Source organism: Xyrauchen texanus, chromosome 27 (assembly GCF_025860055.1).
Source record: "Xyrauchen texanus isolate HMW12.3.18 chromosome 27, RBS_HiC_50CHRs, whole genome shotgun sequence".
NCBI lineage: Eukaryota > Metazoa > Chordata > Actinopteri > Cypriniformes > Catostomidae > Xyrauchen > Xyrauchen texanus.
In genome coordinates this window covers 20,066,324-20,083,422 of record NC_068302.1, presented here as the reverse complement: position 1 = coordinate 20,083,422, position 17,099 = coordinate 20,066,324, and the positions used below count along the sequence as shown (strand labels likewise).

At 40.0% G+C, this 17,099-nt stretch overlaps 2 protein-coding genes across 2 annotated transcripts in view; both read left to right on the top strand.

Moving 5' to 3' along the window:
• Positions 1–17,099, top strand: part of LOC127621481 (phosphoglucomutase-like protein 5) — a 242,965-nt gene that overhangs the window by 161,542 nt on the left and 64,324 nt on the right. The window lies entirely within an intron of this gene.
• Positions 1–17,099, top strand: part of LOC127621478 (cytospin-A) — a 51,560-nt gene that overhangs the window by 16,925 nt on the left and 17,536 nt on the right. The window contains exons 2-10 of the mRNA XM_052095107.1: positions 7,030–7,196; positions 7,339–7,492; positions 8,008–8,339; positions 9,135–10,433; positions 10,816–11,023; positions 12,715–12,788; positions 13,024–13,199; positions 14,795–14,958; positions 15,563–15,699. Of these exons, the coding sequence (XP_051951067.1) occupies positions 7,068–7,196; positions 7,339–7,492; positions 8,008–8,339; positions 9,135–10,433; positions 10,816–11,023; positions 12,715–12,788; positions 13,024–13,199; positions 14,795–14,958; positions 15,563–15,699 (2,673 nt within the window). The 5' untranslated portion in view covers positions 7,030–7,067. The remainder of the gene's footprint in view (positions 1–7,029; positions 7,197–7,338; positions 7,493–8,007; positions 8,340–9,134; positions 10,434–10,815; positions 11,024–12,714; positions 12,789–13,023; positions 13,200–14,794; positions 14,959–15,562; positions 15,700–17,099) is intronic.

Genomic DNA, 17,099 nt, shown 5'->3' with positions numbered 1-17,099 from the left:
AGCATCAATGAAATCATGTAGAAATGGGTCAGGAGCTTCAGTTAATTTTCAAATCAACCATCAGGATGGGGGGAAAATTTTATCTCAGTGATTTCGACCGTGGCATGATTGTTCGTGCCAGATGGGCTGGTTTGAGTATTTCTGTAACTGCTGATCTCCTGGGATTTTCACGTGCCACGGTCTCTAGAGTTTACTCAGAATGATGCCAAAAAAACATCCAGTGAGTGGCAGTTCTGCGGACGGAAATGCCTTGTTGATGAGAGATGTCAACAGAGAATAGCCAGACTGGTTTGAGCTGACAGAAAATCTTCTGTAATCTGTTCAATTGTAGTGAGTAGAATAGCATCTCAGAATGCACAACACGTCAAACCTTGAGGCGGATGGGCAACAGCAGCATACAGGTTTGGATGGAAAAGTTCCAAAGCTGTATGCTGTTCATTTTATTCCAAGTCTGCAGGATAACAATTTTTTTTTCTTCATATTAGCACATATACAAAGGAGCCCCAGTTCATCTCACGTGTTTCTTTTTAATAGGCAGGGTCCACATGTGTTATGATGACCTCATTGTAGTCATAAATCATGTGTGATATTTAGACATGCAGTGCAATCACAATGTGACCTCATTTTGCACATGCCTGACAGCAAAGGATGTCACAAATGAGAAAGAGAGCATAGAGAAAAACCAGATGAGCTCCCCAAACCCTAGCCTCACAAATGCTTCCTTTTATTCTGCTCAGACCCTGAACCTTTTCCTTACTAGATAATAGATGTGTTTTGTTATCAGTATGTGATTCACTGCAGGGGAGTGTATGAGAGTGTCAAATCAAACTGTCCATCTGTTTTTCTGTTCTTGTGTGAACGCTTCTCCCATGCCTGATATTTGGGGGCTTGCCATGTTGTGTCTTATTATTGAGCCTTTGTCAGCACCTTTTAATGCTCACTCTATAGGACGGGTCAAATTGAGGTCCGCTTCGGGAGCGTATTGTACTTGCACGATGATTTTTGTGAAAAAATTGTTGTTCACCCCAAAATTTTAATTCTGTCATTGTTTACTCACCCTTATTTCATTCTAAACTCGCATGACTTTCTTTATTCCGTAATATACTGGTCACTCTCTTTGTGCAATTAAAATGAATGGGGACTGAAGCTTTCAAGCTTAAAAAAGATGCAAAAGCACATACAAGTTTCATAAAGGGGTCTATACAACTTGTGTGCTATATTCCAAGTCATCTGAAGCCATATGGCTTCACTGATAAGTGAGCCGAAAATACTGTGACCAGATTGAGTCAGTGAGTTGAACAGATAAGTCTGGTTCATGAACGAATCAATCAGAGCAGTTTTGTGGACCTCGATCAACAGATTAATTGAAGTTTCAACTCCATATAATGATTTGTTCACAATTTGGACATTGCTACTCTAGGAGGTCTAAAGCAGATGCCAAGATTTATTATTGAATAACAACTTAAGTTTCAGCCTGTTCATTATTTGTATTTATTTTCTTGAATTGCGACATGTATCGCAGAACACACAGTATCGTGAGGTGATTTGTAATACCCAGCCCCACATATGACAGATTACTATATTTTTATCTATGCTGTGAAATTGTGCCACTTTACATTCTGATTGACTTATATATATATATATCCTGAGATCTGGATTAACACAGCACACTCTATGAATTTGCTTAGGAAGTAGACATACCCTGTCTGTCATTTTGGACATCTGAAGAGTCAGTATCGCTTTTTCAGAAGTTGTGATGGATGCCATGTATTCGGTCAACAGAATCTAAGGGGGCATTAATGGTGGAGGTGGTGTTGATGATAATGATGATGATGGGGAGATGGTGATTTAAAATGGAGATAAGCAGGGGCGACATGATGGTTTGAAGAAGAAGGTTTGTAGAGAGGTTGTTTGTAGACTTGGGGTGTGCCAAGTGGTAATCACTATAAATTATCTTCGAAGACTTTAACTTGCACTAAAAGGTGTGGTACACAAAAATAATGTCATTCAGAACTCACTATTTAAGTCACTGTTATGAGACTTTCTGTTTGGAATGATTTTATAGCATGGCAACCATGATTGTTCCCCCTTCTTAGTGCTCTGCAATGGCACCATTAGCCACTTTTCAACTATTGGGCCAGTGTGAGTCAGGGCTATCAACTGCTCAGCCGGGTCCAGTAGCCATGGACCTCTCGCTGCAAGACCAAAATCAATCTGCATTTCCACCATCGGACCAATACCCCAGCACTGACGATTCTCCATTCTCCGTTGATCTGTTTAGGTAAGCTGGTAGCTAGATATGAAAAGCTGGGAAATTAGTGTCTTGGTGCTGAAATCTCTGACCTGACTCTGTGAAATGTCTTTGACAATGACCCTGCCTCAAGTTGGCCTTATTGGCCCAATGATAATCAGCCCCGAGGAGGCACGATGAAGACCCGGAAGTGACGGCGGGAATGAAACTGGCTCTTGCACACACTAGCACCCACTTATTTCGTCAGATAGTGAAAACACGGCTATTTATGCCCTTTGGAATGCAGTCCTGGTCTGTGGAGAGAAATTAGTAAATGGCTGTGTGGGAGACCTGTTTCAGATCAGTGATTTTCTTTGATTATAGGAAATGTAAAAAAGCTAAAAAAGTACTCAAATGGAATAAATAAATAAACATTTAACTACTCATTACAGATTTTTTTAATGTATAGTCTAATTTAGGGATGAACGATTTGGACAAATCTAATTGTGATTTATTTTGAATAAAATTGCGATTTGAACTGCAATATGATAAACAAAAAACGTGTGATTCCTTTGAACCAAAATTAAACTGTTTTGCCCATGCTTTACTGCCAACCAGAAATACTGTTCTAGAAAGGGTGTTCACACTTGTCATCTGAAAAAAAATGTAAAAAAATAAAATACAACGGTGAAACAAAGGGAGACTTAATTGTTTTGTTTTTTAAACACAGTCAACCTAGAGTTATGAGTTCGAATCCCAGGGTGTGCTGAATGACTCCAGCCAGGTGCCCTAAGCAACCAAATAGGCCCGGTTGCTAGGGAGGTTAGAGTCACATGGGGTAACCTCTTTGTGGTCGCTATAATATGGTTTGCTATCGGTGAGTTGTGCGTGGAGACCACTGTGGATGGCGTGAAGCCTCCACACACGATCTCTGTGGTAATGTGCTCAACAAGATAAGATGCGTGGATTGACACTCACAGACTCGGAGGCAACTGAGATTCGTCCTCCGCCACCTGGATTGAGGCAAGTCACTATGCCACCATGGGAACTTAGTGAATTGGGCATTCCAAATTGGGGAGAAAAATTAACTGTTCATCTTTTCACAATAATGTATATAGATTGTGCATGCACTAATAGTTTCAGTATCACTTTAAGACAAAACAGGAAACTCGTGAATATTCATGTATGTTCCACCCAGTGCATCCGAAAATCTCAGAAACTGAATATTTCAGAACACTGGTAAACCCTCAAGCCTTTATTTCGGCAGAAGCTTTTATTTTGAACACTGAAGGGATGGAAGTTTGTTTGAAGTTGAGTTGACAATCGCATTTTAATGCAGTGAAATGCTCTCATCTGCCTTGCTGTCAACAAAAACTCACTCTCATGGGGTTATTTTAAATGTGTATAGTAAATTGTAATGGCCAAACATAGAGGTTTGTGAAATTACGCAAATGTGCCATTAAATTATATCTGGGGTGCTTTAAATAATGCTCTCAGTGCATGTTAGCGCACACAACTGAACTCGGGCCATATGTCACTCAGGGCACCAGATAGATTTTGTGTGTATGGAGCACAGAACCACCCTGAAACCACATGTGTAATACAATGATCCTGTTTACAAGTATTTAAGAAAGCAATACACTCTACAGACAAAACAGCTTTGCACATAGTTGCAGCCCTAATTAAATTGCAGCCCTCGTGGTTTGTAAATTGTACTGGTCATATTGCGATTTTCAAATTTATTTTGGTTAGTCGTTCAGCCCTAGTCTAGATACTACATGCTATTATAAATGGATAAATAAGCAATTTATATTTGGGGTGGTTTGTTTTCATTTTGAGAAGACAATGATTCCCTAGACGGATCTGAAAAAATATTGTCTGGTGTGCTGCTCTAAAGCCTCTCCCTTTAAGGGAATGTGTACTGCTGCCTTTTTTCCATTTGGGAGGGGGGGGGGGTTCTGTAAATTGGAAATGAGCAAACACACTCCCACAAACCCACCCCCTGCCTTGAAACAGCTGTAAGATATTAGGCCTTATTTTTGCTCTCATTGAGAGGAGAAACAGGCTCTCTGCCTCGCTCTGATCAGAATAGAGAGGACAACGGGGAGTCGTTAAATGAAAGATCTGGAAAGATCAGCACCAACCAAAACAAGTGCATAGGAGTCTTCTATTGGGATTGGAAAATCCATGCAGTCTTTCCAGAACACCTTGCCATTTGCTTAGCAATTTTTTTTTTTAAATACTAGCCAAGTTGTAAAACAATTGTCACCTTTTCTGTAGTATCTCATGATGTTTTGTGGCATGGTTGAGCAAAGATGTGAAGAGGTTTTAATGTTTTTTGCAGAGAATTTTGAAGAATTTTTTCACAGGTCTTTCCAAGCAATGACAGTTTATAGTGACCATGTCTGTTAAGTTACATTTTAATGTTCTTCAGATGTTCTCTCCTTCCACTATATAATCTAAGCAGCACAGTTTACATCTTCAGACATTGCTATTGTGTAAAGCACAATGCAAAACCCAGGATAATTATCATAGTGTGTTTCTCTCTCATGATTCAAGTTTCTCATTATTCTGAGATCATGCTTTAAGTTTCTCTATAAACATAGTGTAATAAGAAAGGTGTAGTTTTTCCATTTGTATAGATGGATAGCTCTTGTATTGTTATGGGATCCTGTCCTGAGCACATCCAGGATTTTGCTGCCTTTTAAGGCTCTGTTTTTCTGCAACCTATAGAGAGCAACTCTCCAGCAGACAGACAGCAGGCTCTTCTATTAACTCATGGTAAAGCCTCAAGCCCAGCTGATGACAAGCCTAGTTTATTGGCAGCTTACTATACTAAGAGCGCATGTGTGCAGGATCCTTGTCATTAGAGCCAATGAGGACTTCTGTGGCAGTCAGCATCATATGTGATTTGCCAAAAGACTGTTTCTCATAAACTTCAATTAGCCTTGGAAAAGCTGTGCTATTCAGCTTAGAACTTAGCCACACAACTGTTCTGTACCTGCAGCCTTAGTGATATCTGCCCCCTGGTGGAAGTAGGCAAGGTATGATTCTCATTACCTAGAGAGCTATATTAAAATGTACTTATTGGCTTGGGAATCTCCATCCAGGTCTTGGGGAACACATTTTTGTGATTCAGTTATTGGTCAGTGGCAAAAAAGGAATATCAAGATTAAATATCTAGTTTAAAAATGATTGTGTCCACTGCTAAGTAATCTTTATTATTTTTCTGTCTTTTTGGTTCTATCAGATGTTTTTCAAGTTTTTTTTTCTCTCGCAAAGTGCAAACGAGACTTGGTGTGGCACTTTTTCAGAAGAGACTTCTTTCTTGCCATACAGGCCAGCTTTGTGTAAAGCTTGGGAGAGTGTTGACACATGCACAGACTGATCAATCTCAGCCATAAGGGTGTGTAAATCCTTCAAAGTTGCCTTTGGCCTTTTGATAGCTTCACTGATCAATATCCTCCTGGCACAGTCTTCCAGTTTGGAGGGACGGTCCGATCTAGGCAAGGTTTTGGTTGTTCCATGTGCTTTTCACTTCATAATAATGCTCTGTATGGTACTCGGAGGGATAGTTAAAGCCTTTTAAATCTTTTTGTACCCTTCTAACCTGTGCCTTAACTAGTCATAACTAGACTGGACTACTGTAATGCTCTCATTGCAGGCTTCCCTGCATGTGCTATTAGACCTCTCCAAATGATCCAGAATGCAGCAGCACATCTGGTCTTTAATGAACCTAAGAGAGCACATGGTACACCATTCTTTGTCTCTCTCCACTGGCTGCCGGTTCATGCACGTACTAAATTCAAGGCCCTGATGCTGGCTTACAAAACAGTCACTGGGTCTGCTCCAGCATACCTAAAAACATTTATGCGGTGCTACTTTTCCACCAGAAGCCTGCAGTCGGCTAAGGAACGTCGCCTGATTTATTTACAATTCTTATTGCACTTAAATCTGTTTTGTATACTATTCTGATGATAGTGAAACTTTGTAGTATGGCACTTTTCGTACCACTGTCTCCTTAAGATGATTCGCTTATGTTTTCCTCTTTTGTAAGTCGCTCTGGATAAAAGCGTCTGCCAAATGAATAAATGTAAATGTAAAAAATGCCTTTCCACAATTTTATCCCAGAACCCTTTTGAAAGCACCTTTCCATGGTGAATTCTTTACCATGCATTACTAGTAATGAAATCCTCATGGAACAGCAGGTTTTATTCTGAAGTAATTAAAACCACTTCAATTGATGTCAGGTGGGGGCCAGTTAGCCAGGTATGTGATCTGAAAGGGGATTGGTTGCACCTGAGCAAGTTTGTAATGGTTACTTTAAGGGGGCTGATCACTTATCTAAACAAAGTATTTTACTTATTAACTTTTGATAAATGTTATTTTCACTTTGATGTTAAAGGTTATCATGTGTAAATACAACTGGAAAAGGTTAGATTGAATTTATTTAAATTTCCAGGGTGTAATGTGACCAATGATTTAACAATGTATGATGAATTTCTATAGGCATTGTATAACACAGTCAATAGGGTCTATAAGGGTCCTCTATGCAATATAACTTGCTATTTTATGATATATTAGCTTCCTGCATGTGGGTTATACCACTCAGACTTGAGGAAATTGATTTGGAGCTTGAAATACATTTTTAAAACAAAACTGCTTCACTGTCAGTGATTAAAGATTATGTCAAACTACTTAGTTTTAATGAGGATTTTTTTTTCATTATGACTTTGAATGATTTAATGACTTTATGAGTGCAAAAAGTTAACTGTAACTTGCTCTCTCTCTCTGCACAGACTGAGGGGGTAGATGTATCACCAGGAGCGAGCACAGTATGAAGAAAGCAGGCAGGCCAGTGGGGAATAAGGCAGCAAATGGAGGAGGAAAAGGTGATGCAGTGACAGCCGGAAGCTCTGCTGGCAAAACCTCTGTTAAGAGCCCTACCACAGCTTCACTCTCCAAGGTAATATCACTGCACTCTCTCTCTCTCTCTCTCTCTCAGATCACCCACTGATCTAACATCACGTCACCGGTTGTAATATGTGTCATCTGAAACTGTAACACTCAAGTTATTTATTTTGTATTTGTTAATTTCTGGTCAACAGGCCAAAAGCAATGATGATCTTCTAGCTGCTATGGCTGGGAGCAGTGCAGGGACAAACAGCAGTGTTGTCAAGGGCAAGAAATCTACCTCTGCTCACTCAACATCCCCTGCTGCAAACACTAATAACTCTGAGAGCAAGTCAAAGACCACCTCAGGTACCAGCACTGAAACGGCTTTTGAACATCCCCTTTTGAACATCCTCTTTTTCTTGATTGGCAACTCAGTTGTTAAAAAAAAAATACATTATGAACATGATAGATATTCATTATTATGCTTTTATTTAAATAGATTTCGACAAGTTACGTCAATAATGACAAATAATGATAGATTTGAAAACGAAACCCTACCATAAGGATAAATAACAATGGTGACCTTCAGGCTCTATGTCCCTAGAATGCCAAATTTTCATGATTCAGTCAGTTCATAATGGATCAAATCAATTGCCACCCATATTTTTCATCTGTTTATTCATAATTTTTTTTATCATCTTTTTTTCTGTTTTACCCTGAAAACGCGGTCGTAGGCTAGTGATTGTCTCATCTTTTTCGCCACACATGAGTTTCCATCCCTGCATTCTGTATTTTAACTAGACTTTTGGTTTCAAATTCTGAACGGTTTGTTTCAGCATTGTGAGATGTAGATTGTAAGGTACTTCTATCATCTTTACAAGGCCCATCTGGCAAACGAATATCATCCACAACCTCCAAGGAGTCAAACTCGTCACGAGAGCGTTTACGGAACTCCAGAAACTCCAGCAGTAAGAAGCAGTCATCCACTGGTGGTTCTGATAGAGCTCTGACCAGGCATTCTCGTGGACAGGCTCAAACATCAGACTCGGAGAGCCGCATGAGCAAATCAAAATCTGATGGACAGCTAAGTGATAAAGTGGCCCTGGAGGCCAAAGTGAAAGATCTATTAGGTCTGGCCAAGAGCAAAGACATTGAAATCCTGCAGCTACGGGGTGAGCTGAGGGACATGAGAGTTCAGCTGGGACTGCCTGAGGTTAGATCCACATACTCATTACAATATTGTATACACCAATATGATTCCTGCATGATTGTTTTGTAACAGAGCACTTTGTTTATCATTCAGCCTAAATAAGACCATTTAGTAAAAAAAATGTAATCATGTTTTTCAACTACACAAAATACCAAAAACAATTTGCTCAATTAGCGGAAAACGTTTTGTGTGTCTATGTTGAGTTTGTTTCTAAAGTTTTTTGTGTTAAATTGTTTTGTGCAAATTTAATTATTATTATTGTTGTTTATTATGGCTATCAATCAAGATTTTTAATCAAATTAATTAAATGATGCGCCGATAAATTAATTGCATATCAATATATACAGCAAAAGACCCCCACATATGGGTAAATTTAAAGGGGTCATGAAATGAAGAACAAAATAATTATTATGGAATTTACATTCAGGTCAGGGAAATTATTAATTGTTAGTTTTTTACATGTTATTTTTCATATGGCAAATCTTTGCTTAGCTGTTTAATCGTACTTTGAGAAATTATATTATCATGTAGATGGTGAATAATAGGTATTTACTTGGTGATACAGGTACCAGCAATAGTGTTGGTAAATCTGTAATTGAATGTAAAACATTTCTGACAGATTGTATATGACACACAAAATCACCACTTGGTGCCTTTTCTGTATGTCTATGTATCAATTGTAACATAGTGAAAGATTCAAATGAAAAGTATAGTCATGCTCAGTTGTGTAGAACTTAAAATTGTGGTTGAGTAGAGTTGATGCAAAAAAAATCACCATTGACATTATTATACTTCTAGGAAGAAGAGGAAGAGGAGAGGCCACCAGAGCGGGAGGTGACGGCAGTGATCTCTGCTGCTGATGTGGAGTCAACATTGCTCCTTCTGCAGGAGCAGAACCAGTCCATCCGTGGAGAGCTAAACCTGCTTAAGAATGAAAACCGCATGCTAAAGGACCGCCTTAATGCCCTGGGCTTCTCCCTGGAGCAGAGAATGGACGGGGCTGAGAAAACCTTTGGCTACCCCCCCACCAGTCCCGACCCTTCCTCCTCTGTGAGCGTTGGAGGTCATGGAGACTGTGCCACTGTGGCCTCCTCTGCAGAGGGATCAGCACCAGGTTCCATGGAAGACCTCCTGACAGGTGGCCAGCGAAGTGGCTCAACAGACAACCTGGACAGTGAGTCCAGTGAAGTCTATCAGGCCGTCACATCCAGCGATGATGCCTTGGATGCTCCCTCAGGCTGTGGTTCCTTGTCCTCCTCCGAGTCTGAAGGTGGAGCTCCGGCATGTCGCAGTTCTTCTCGTAAGGGGAGCAGTGGCAATGCCAGCGAGGTCTCGGTAGCGTGCCTGACAGAGCGCATACACCAGATGGAGGAGAATCAGCACAGCACATCCGAGGAGCTGCAGGCCACTCTGCAGGAACTGGCAGACCTGCAGCAGATAACGCAGGAGCTAAATGGTGAGAATGAACGGCTAGGAGAAGAGAAGGTGCTGCTTATGGACTCTCTTTGCCAACAGAGTGACAAACTGGAGCACTGTGGCCGTCAGATCGAGTACTTCCGGTCACTTCTGGACGAGCGTGGTGTGGGGTATTCGGTGGATGAAGACATCAAGAGCGGCCGATACTTGGAGCTAGAGCAGCGTTATGTTGAGCTCGCAGAAAATGCTCGATTTGAGCGCGAGCAGCTCTTGGGCGTACAGCAACATCTGAGCAATACTCTGAAGATGGCTGAACAAGACAATGCGGAAGCTCAGAGTGTGATCGCAGCTCTAAAGGAGCGCAACCATCACATGGAGCGGCTGTTAGATGTAGAAAGGCAAGAGCGAGCCGGCATGGCAGCGGCGTTGGAGGAGTGTAAAGCTGCGGTGAGCAACGATCAAGCTGAGCGCAGCCGCTGTCGTGCCTTACTGGAACAGGAGAGGCAAAAAGTAGCAGAGCTCTACTCCATTCACAATGCTGGAGATAAGAGCGACATCCACCAGCTCCTTGAAGGTGTTAGGCTAGACAAGGAGGAAGCTGAGGCCAAGGCCGCCAAACTTCAGGATGATCTGGGGCACGCTCGCACTGAGGTGGCATGTCTGCAAGACACCCTCAATAAGGTGAGCACTAGCCCTGGTTCATTTAAAGGTGAAGTGTGTAATTTTTTGGGTTTTAAAACATTCTTCTGTCCCAGTTTAATTTGCAGAGACTACTATAAGCAAGGAATTGTTGATTCCACCAAAAAGTGTCAAAAAAATAAAATAAAACTGGCTCTGTGGTGCTATCAAAACATTGCTGACATGCCAAAATTGGCTCAACCAACCGATTTTGTGGCAGGACAACCTGTTTTCTGACCAATAGAAGATGAGAGGAGTATATGGGAAACCTTTCTAAAAAAACATTATTTTTGCAACTCCACTTGAGGCCACTAGTGGCGTATACATTACATACTTCACCTTTAAATGAAGAACTTGGTCCTTCTCTCCTCTTGTTGCATTGTAGCTGGATGCAGAGTACAGGGACTTCCAGAGTGAGGTACAGAAGGAGTTAGCTGAGCAGAAGAGGGCTCTAGAGAAGCAGCGTGAGGACATGCAGGAGAAAGAGACTGAGATCGGAGACATGAAGGAGACCATCTTTGAACTGGAGGACGAAGTGGAGCAGCACAGAGCTGTCAAACTTCACGACAACCTCATCATCAGCGACCTAGAGAGTGAGTCAAAGAATAAAAATACCTTCCAGCTGAGATATATTATAGTGTAAGCACTTATACACTTAAAGGTTCACTCAGTAATATTTTTTTGTCATTTAAAGTGTTTTACTTCTATAGAAATGAATAGTAATTTTGAAATACGTATAAAATCATGATCCCCGCGACCCTGTACACAGGATAAGCGGTTGACGATGGATGGATGGATGGATAAAATCATGACTACTCTTGTGAGATGAAAAGTTTGGTCATATCAGTAACCTTATAAAATCTCTTTTATTCTACATGGGGCAGGGGCACCTCATTGGTGCAGCCATGTTAGCATCACATGACCAGCTGAATACTACTCGCTTAATCTCAGTAAATGCCCTGTTATTGGGCACTTTTATTCACATATTAAATTAATCCTGTTTTACTCTTCATTTTGAATTTTTACAATGGCATAGGGAACTGAAAACTACTGTGTTTGAATGATGCATCATTCAGGCCACTAGGTGTCAGTGTAAGCTATTTTAACATACTTCAAACCCTTTAAAGCCAAATTATCTCATATAGAACTGTTCAATGAAGTCTCATGTAACTAAACATTTGACTTGTGGCATAAATTCTGGTTCACTTTGCAGTTGGACCTTATTCACAGCTGCATCATCTTTAATTTTTGACAGGAATGACAATGAGGCTGAGAGGGTAGACCTCCAGTCACTTCAATATGTTGAAATGTTGTATAAAGTGTTTTGGATCACTCTGCTGGCTAAAAATGTAGACAAAAAAACTCCAGAAAACATGAATTGTGAAAAATGTGATGTTATCCAGGAGCTTTATACGGTGCATGCCATTGAAGAGATTTTGTCTATCCCTCACAGCCTTGTCTTTATTCACTTGGTGATTCAGACATGGTGGTACTGTGAATAAGGTCTATTCTGGCCAAGAACTACCCTTTTAAGACAGGAAGAGACTGTCTGACTGGCATGTGAAGTGGCCATACACATTTATTTTTTATGTGCTGTTTAGGGGCAGGAAATCTGCAATAGATGAGATACCACCATAGTAAAAGATTGGTGTAGAAAAATGTATTTAAATTATGGTGTGGTAGTCTCTGAACGATTGTACAGAAAACACATAAATAACTAGTAGAAATGTGGAATATGAATTTCTAGTTTGATTGCTATTTTTTAAGCATGATTTTGTTTTGCGGTGGATTCCCGTAAGTTGCATTGCAATACCGCAATTTGATTGGAGCTTGAGATGATCAGATAAAACTTTAAAGAGACATTAGGAGAGGCTGTATATTAGTGTATTTTCCTCATCTCACCACATGATGGAGCCAGTTATTTGACAGCATGGCTCAATTATGTGTAAGCAATATGCAGTATGAGACTATCAAAAATGCTTTTTAACAACACTTGTTTGCTACAGATAAGATCACACATGTCAGTGGAAATGGTAAGGAGAGATTATTTTAGTCAGTCTCGGGCCTTTTATCTTAAGTACTGATAGTCACCCCACTGTGCCAATGCTATGCAGTCCTTACTTTCTCAAAATTAAGTTACTTTTGCAATTCAATAACATGCAGTATATTTTTCTCACACAATCACTGTCGCTACAATGATGAATATTTCTCTTCCCGTTCTTTCCCCATTTGAACCCTTTATAACCTCCGTTCACTTACTCGCTCTCTTTATGTGTCCTGGCAGATTCCATGAAAAAGCTTCAGGATCAGAAGCATGACATGGAGCGAGAGATAAAGATCCTTCACCGCAGACTCCGGGTGAGTAAAGCCAGGAGCAGTCGTTTATGAATAGATAATTTCAGGACCAGCCTTTCACAGACAGCCATTCTTTGAAAGTGTGTTCTTACCCTCTTAGTGTAATATTCGGATTATGTCACTAAACAATAATTTCTTTCTTATTGAACGTCTCACCTACCGGATGCTGTGGGGTCCACTTACCCTTACTTATGTACCATTTTATGCATGATTCACATTTAATTTTGTATATGTTCAGGAAGAGTCCGCAGAGTGGCGTCAGTTTCAGGCGGATCTGCAGACTGCTGTGGTCATTGCTAATGACATTAAGTCAGAAGCTCAGGAGGAGATTGGTGATCTACGGCGCCGCCTCCAAGAAGCCCAGGAGAAGAACGAAAAGCTGGGCAAAGAACTAGATGAAGTTAAAAATCGCAAGTAAGTGCTAAAAGCTAGGACATAGCTGTCTGTTATAAACTGTGGCTCTGTTCCAAAGCTCCTCATGTGAATTTCATGAGAGACCCAACACACATTGTTTATTCCAGTAGTCTGGCACAAACATACAGTGGCAAGAAAAAGTATGTTAAACCTTTGGAATTAGCCATATGTCTGGTGTAAATGGCTCTCTTGAGGTTATTCCATAGCACTTCTATTGGGTTAAGGACTGGGGGTCTAACTGGGCCTCTCCAAAGTTGGATTTTCTTTTTTTTTAAGCATTTCTGTAGTGGATCTACTTTGCTGTTTAGGGTCATTGTCTTGGGCTTGTCTTTAGACTGCATCACTCAACTTTTACTGAGCTTTAGCTGGCGCACAGCCACACTGACATTATACCGAAGGATATCTTGATAAACTTGGGAAATAATTTTCACTCAATTATGGCAAGCAGTCCAGGCCCCAAATCATGATGCTCCCTCCACTGGACTTCACCGTTGGGATGATGTTTTCATTATGGTATGCGGTGCCACTTTTTACACCATAGGTAGTTCTGCGTGTTCTTCCCAAACATTTCAACCTTAGTTTCATCAGTCCACAAAACATTTTCCCAGTAGTGTTGTGTAGTGTCAAGGTGGTCTTTGGCAAACTTCAGTAGCACAGCAATGTTTTTTTGGAAAGCATCAGCTTCCTCCTCGGTGACCTGCCATGGACTCCATGCCTGTTCAATCTTTTCTGTATAGTGGACTCATGAACAGAGATGTTAACCAGTTCTAATGATTCCTTGAAGTCTTAAGCTGTCACTCTAGGGTTGTTTTATTTTTTTTACCTCATTGAGCATTCTGTGGTGTACCCTTTTGAGTCATCTTGGCTGGACAGCCACTTCTAAGGAGAGTAGTCACAGTACTAAATTGTCTTCATTTATAGATAATTTGTCTGGCTGATGTCTGATGAATATGTAAGCTCTTTGAGATAACTTTGTAACCCTTTCCAGATAGATGCAAAGCAGCTATTCTTGATCGTAGGTCTTCTCAGATCTCTTTTTTTGTAAGGCATGGTCCACGTCAGCAGATGCTTTTTGTGAATACAAACTGAAAAGGTTTGAGTGCTTTTTATAAGTCAAAGTAGCTCTAACCCACACCTCCGATCTTGTTTCATTAAATGGATGCCAGTTTTGCCAACTCCTTACTAATTAGCTTTGTTAACTTCATACGCCTAGGGGTTCACATACATTTTCCAACCTCCACTTTAAATGTTTGAATGATGTAAGGGTTCACATACTTTTTATTTCCACTGTAAATTGGCATGCTAATGATGCAATACCCTAAAAAGTCCAAAAGATTCATGGTGCACTCAGAAATTGAATGAAATTGTGCACTAGGTTTTGGAACTGAGCTTATGTATTCATCCTGCACTTATGCAAAATGAAGGCATATTTTAAATGGAATTATCTGTGAGCTCATGTATATTATTGTAATTAAGTTTAGGCCTATAATGTATGTTATTAATGTACAGGATGAGGAAATGTAATTTCAAAGTTTCCTGTCTATAGTGAGACAGAGTGAGCATGTTAACTTGTGTGACTCTGTGCTGTATCAAAGGCAGGATGAGGAGCGTGGCCGTGTGTATAACTACATGAATGCAGTGGAGAGGGACCTTGCTGCTCTCAGGCAGGGAATGGGACTGAGTCGACGCCCCTCTACATCCTCAGAGCCATCGCCCACTGTCAAAACCCTCATAAAAAGCTTTGACAGTGCCTCACAGGGTACTGCACACCACATCAGCACTTCTCTCATGTCACGTAAATACAAAAGTACAGGTTTTCAGAATTAGTGAAAATCTAGTAATATCAGGGGATATTGTAATATCTAGAAATTGTGTTTTCCAGGCCTGGATAAGTAATGGATAATGGAAATGATAAAGATCATAAAACTCATGGAAATATCTATAATGATTATGCTTTTTTTTTTCTAGTTATGTTCTAAAATATTAATCAGCTAAATATTGCTTTTGTAGTGTAAAATTTGCTCGCAGGCCATAATAATAAATTGTGAGTGAATGGTTCTTTTGAGTAGGTTCATAATCAGTGAAACCAGTTCACAGATCTGTAAGATTGATTAATTCACTAAAATCAGTTTAAATGTTTTTTTTTTGTTTTTTTTAAATGTCATGGAAATTAATTGATTTAAAAGTGTGGAAGGCCTGAAAGTATCATATTTCTAACATTTCTAAGCTTCTTACTTAATAGCTCTCATTTTGGTTGGAGGTCAAGTTCTGTCCTGACTAGACTTACTTGAATCCATTACCATGAGCTATGAAACAAAGGTCTGAAAAGGTTTATTTAGTATGTTCTGTTGGTGTTGCCACAGGTCCTGGAGCTAATGCTACTGCAGTCGCCACAGCAGCTGCTGCGGTGAGCACAGCTCCAACAGCCACCTTACCCCGGACACCTCTGAGCCCCAGCCCAATGAAGACTCCACCTGCTGCTGCAGTCTCGCCGATACAGGTATCTCACTGTTACGTGATGACATCTGATGGATTCTGCTGCTATGCAGAGCTGCAGAGAGACTTATTATCACTACGAAGGTCAAACGATACCATTCTGCCTCTTTTCCTGCTTGTTGAACCTTGGAAACATTTGAGATAGCAGCACTTCCTCTTCCCCTTGGCCACTGGCATTTATGACAGTTCTCCTAGCACCAGTTCATTGATAAGAACTACAGTTTCCATTGTGGGCTAGTTTTCTTTCCTTAACATGTTATTTTTTCATACGGCTGTAACTTCTGATACAGTCTGGATGTGAAACCGAGTTCTTGGATTCCGGTCTCATGCATGGAGATAGACAAATAATCGATTTCACCAATATTTTTTTTTACCGATATTCACACTTTTCTACATTTATCGTTTCTTTAATATCACATCTACCAATAGATGACACCATTTGGTGTATCTCGAAAGCACTCAACCACAGCATTAAACCACTGTGCGTACAACAGGAAACAGTGGTATAACTTATTAAAAGTCTTGCTCGCCTAATTACTTTTTACAGTCGGAACACGTGGCATTTTAAGCTTAACAATTAGACCAAAACAAAGATTAAAATAAATTTGCGAACATTTAGATAGCTAAACTACTTTGAATAAATATAATGGCATAAACAATAGTAATAATAATCAATATTATTTCTTATTATAATTATTAATACACCTGTACCGGATTCTGTCACAAAAAACAGGCAATATCGGTCTATCTTTTGTATTTAATCAACAGAGACATGAATACAATAATCTCGACTCACAGACTCAACGTCTGTGCCCATCTCAATGTAACGCTTAGTGGACACAAATGGTTTTTAATATTGACTCCATATATAAGTGAAGCCTGACATTAAAAATATTCAGCAGTGAGGTTATGTAAAGATGTGATTATCAGTGCATTATTGAGGAAAAGATAGAGAGGTGAGATGGGGAGAGAAGGAAATAGATCTGAAGTTCTGTTCTCCTGAGGGGTTAGATGCAGTCTGCAGACACTTTTGATTGATGTAGAATTTGAGTAGTATTTCAGGGGAAAAGAGCTAAGGGCTTTAACTTGAGCTATGAATATGTCATAAAAATCAATATGAATAACTGCTGAGGATAGTTACTCCAGCTTCCTGTTTCTTGAAGAACAGAAAATAGCACGAGGAGCTCTTAAATGCAAATATGAATCCATCTCTGTAGTAGTGTAGATTTTATGGGATAAATTTCTTATATTTCAGTCTCACCTGAAGGAACGCTGCAGTTCGTATTCTATGAGACTTAAATCAGACTAGTTCACAAGTTACGTTTATGCATTTGGCAGACGCTGTTACCCAAAGTGACAGTATATTCAATTGTAGCTTGCATTTTATCAGTAAATGTGTTCTCT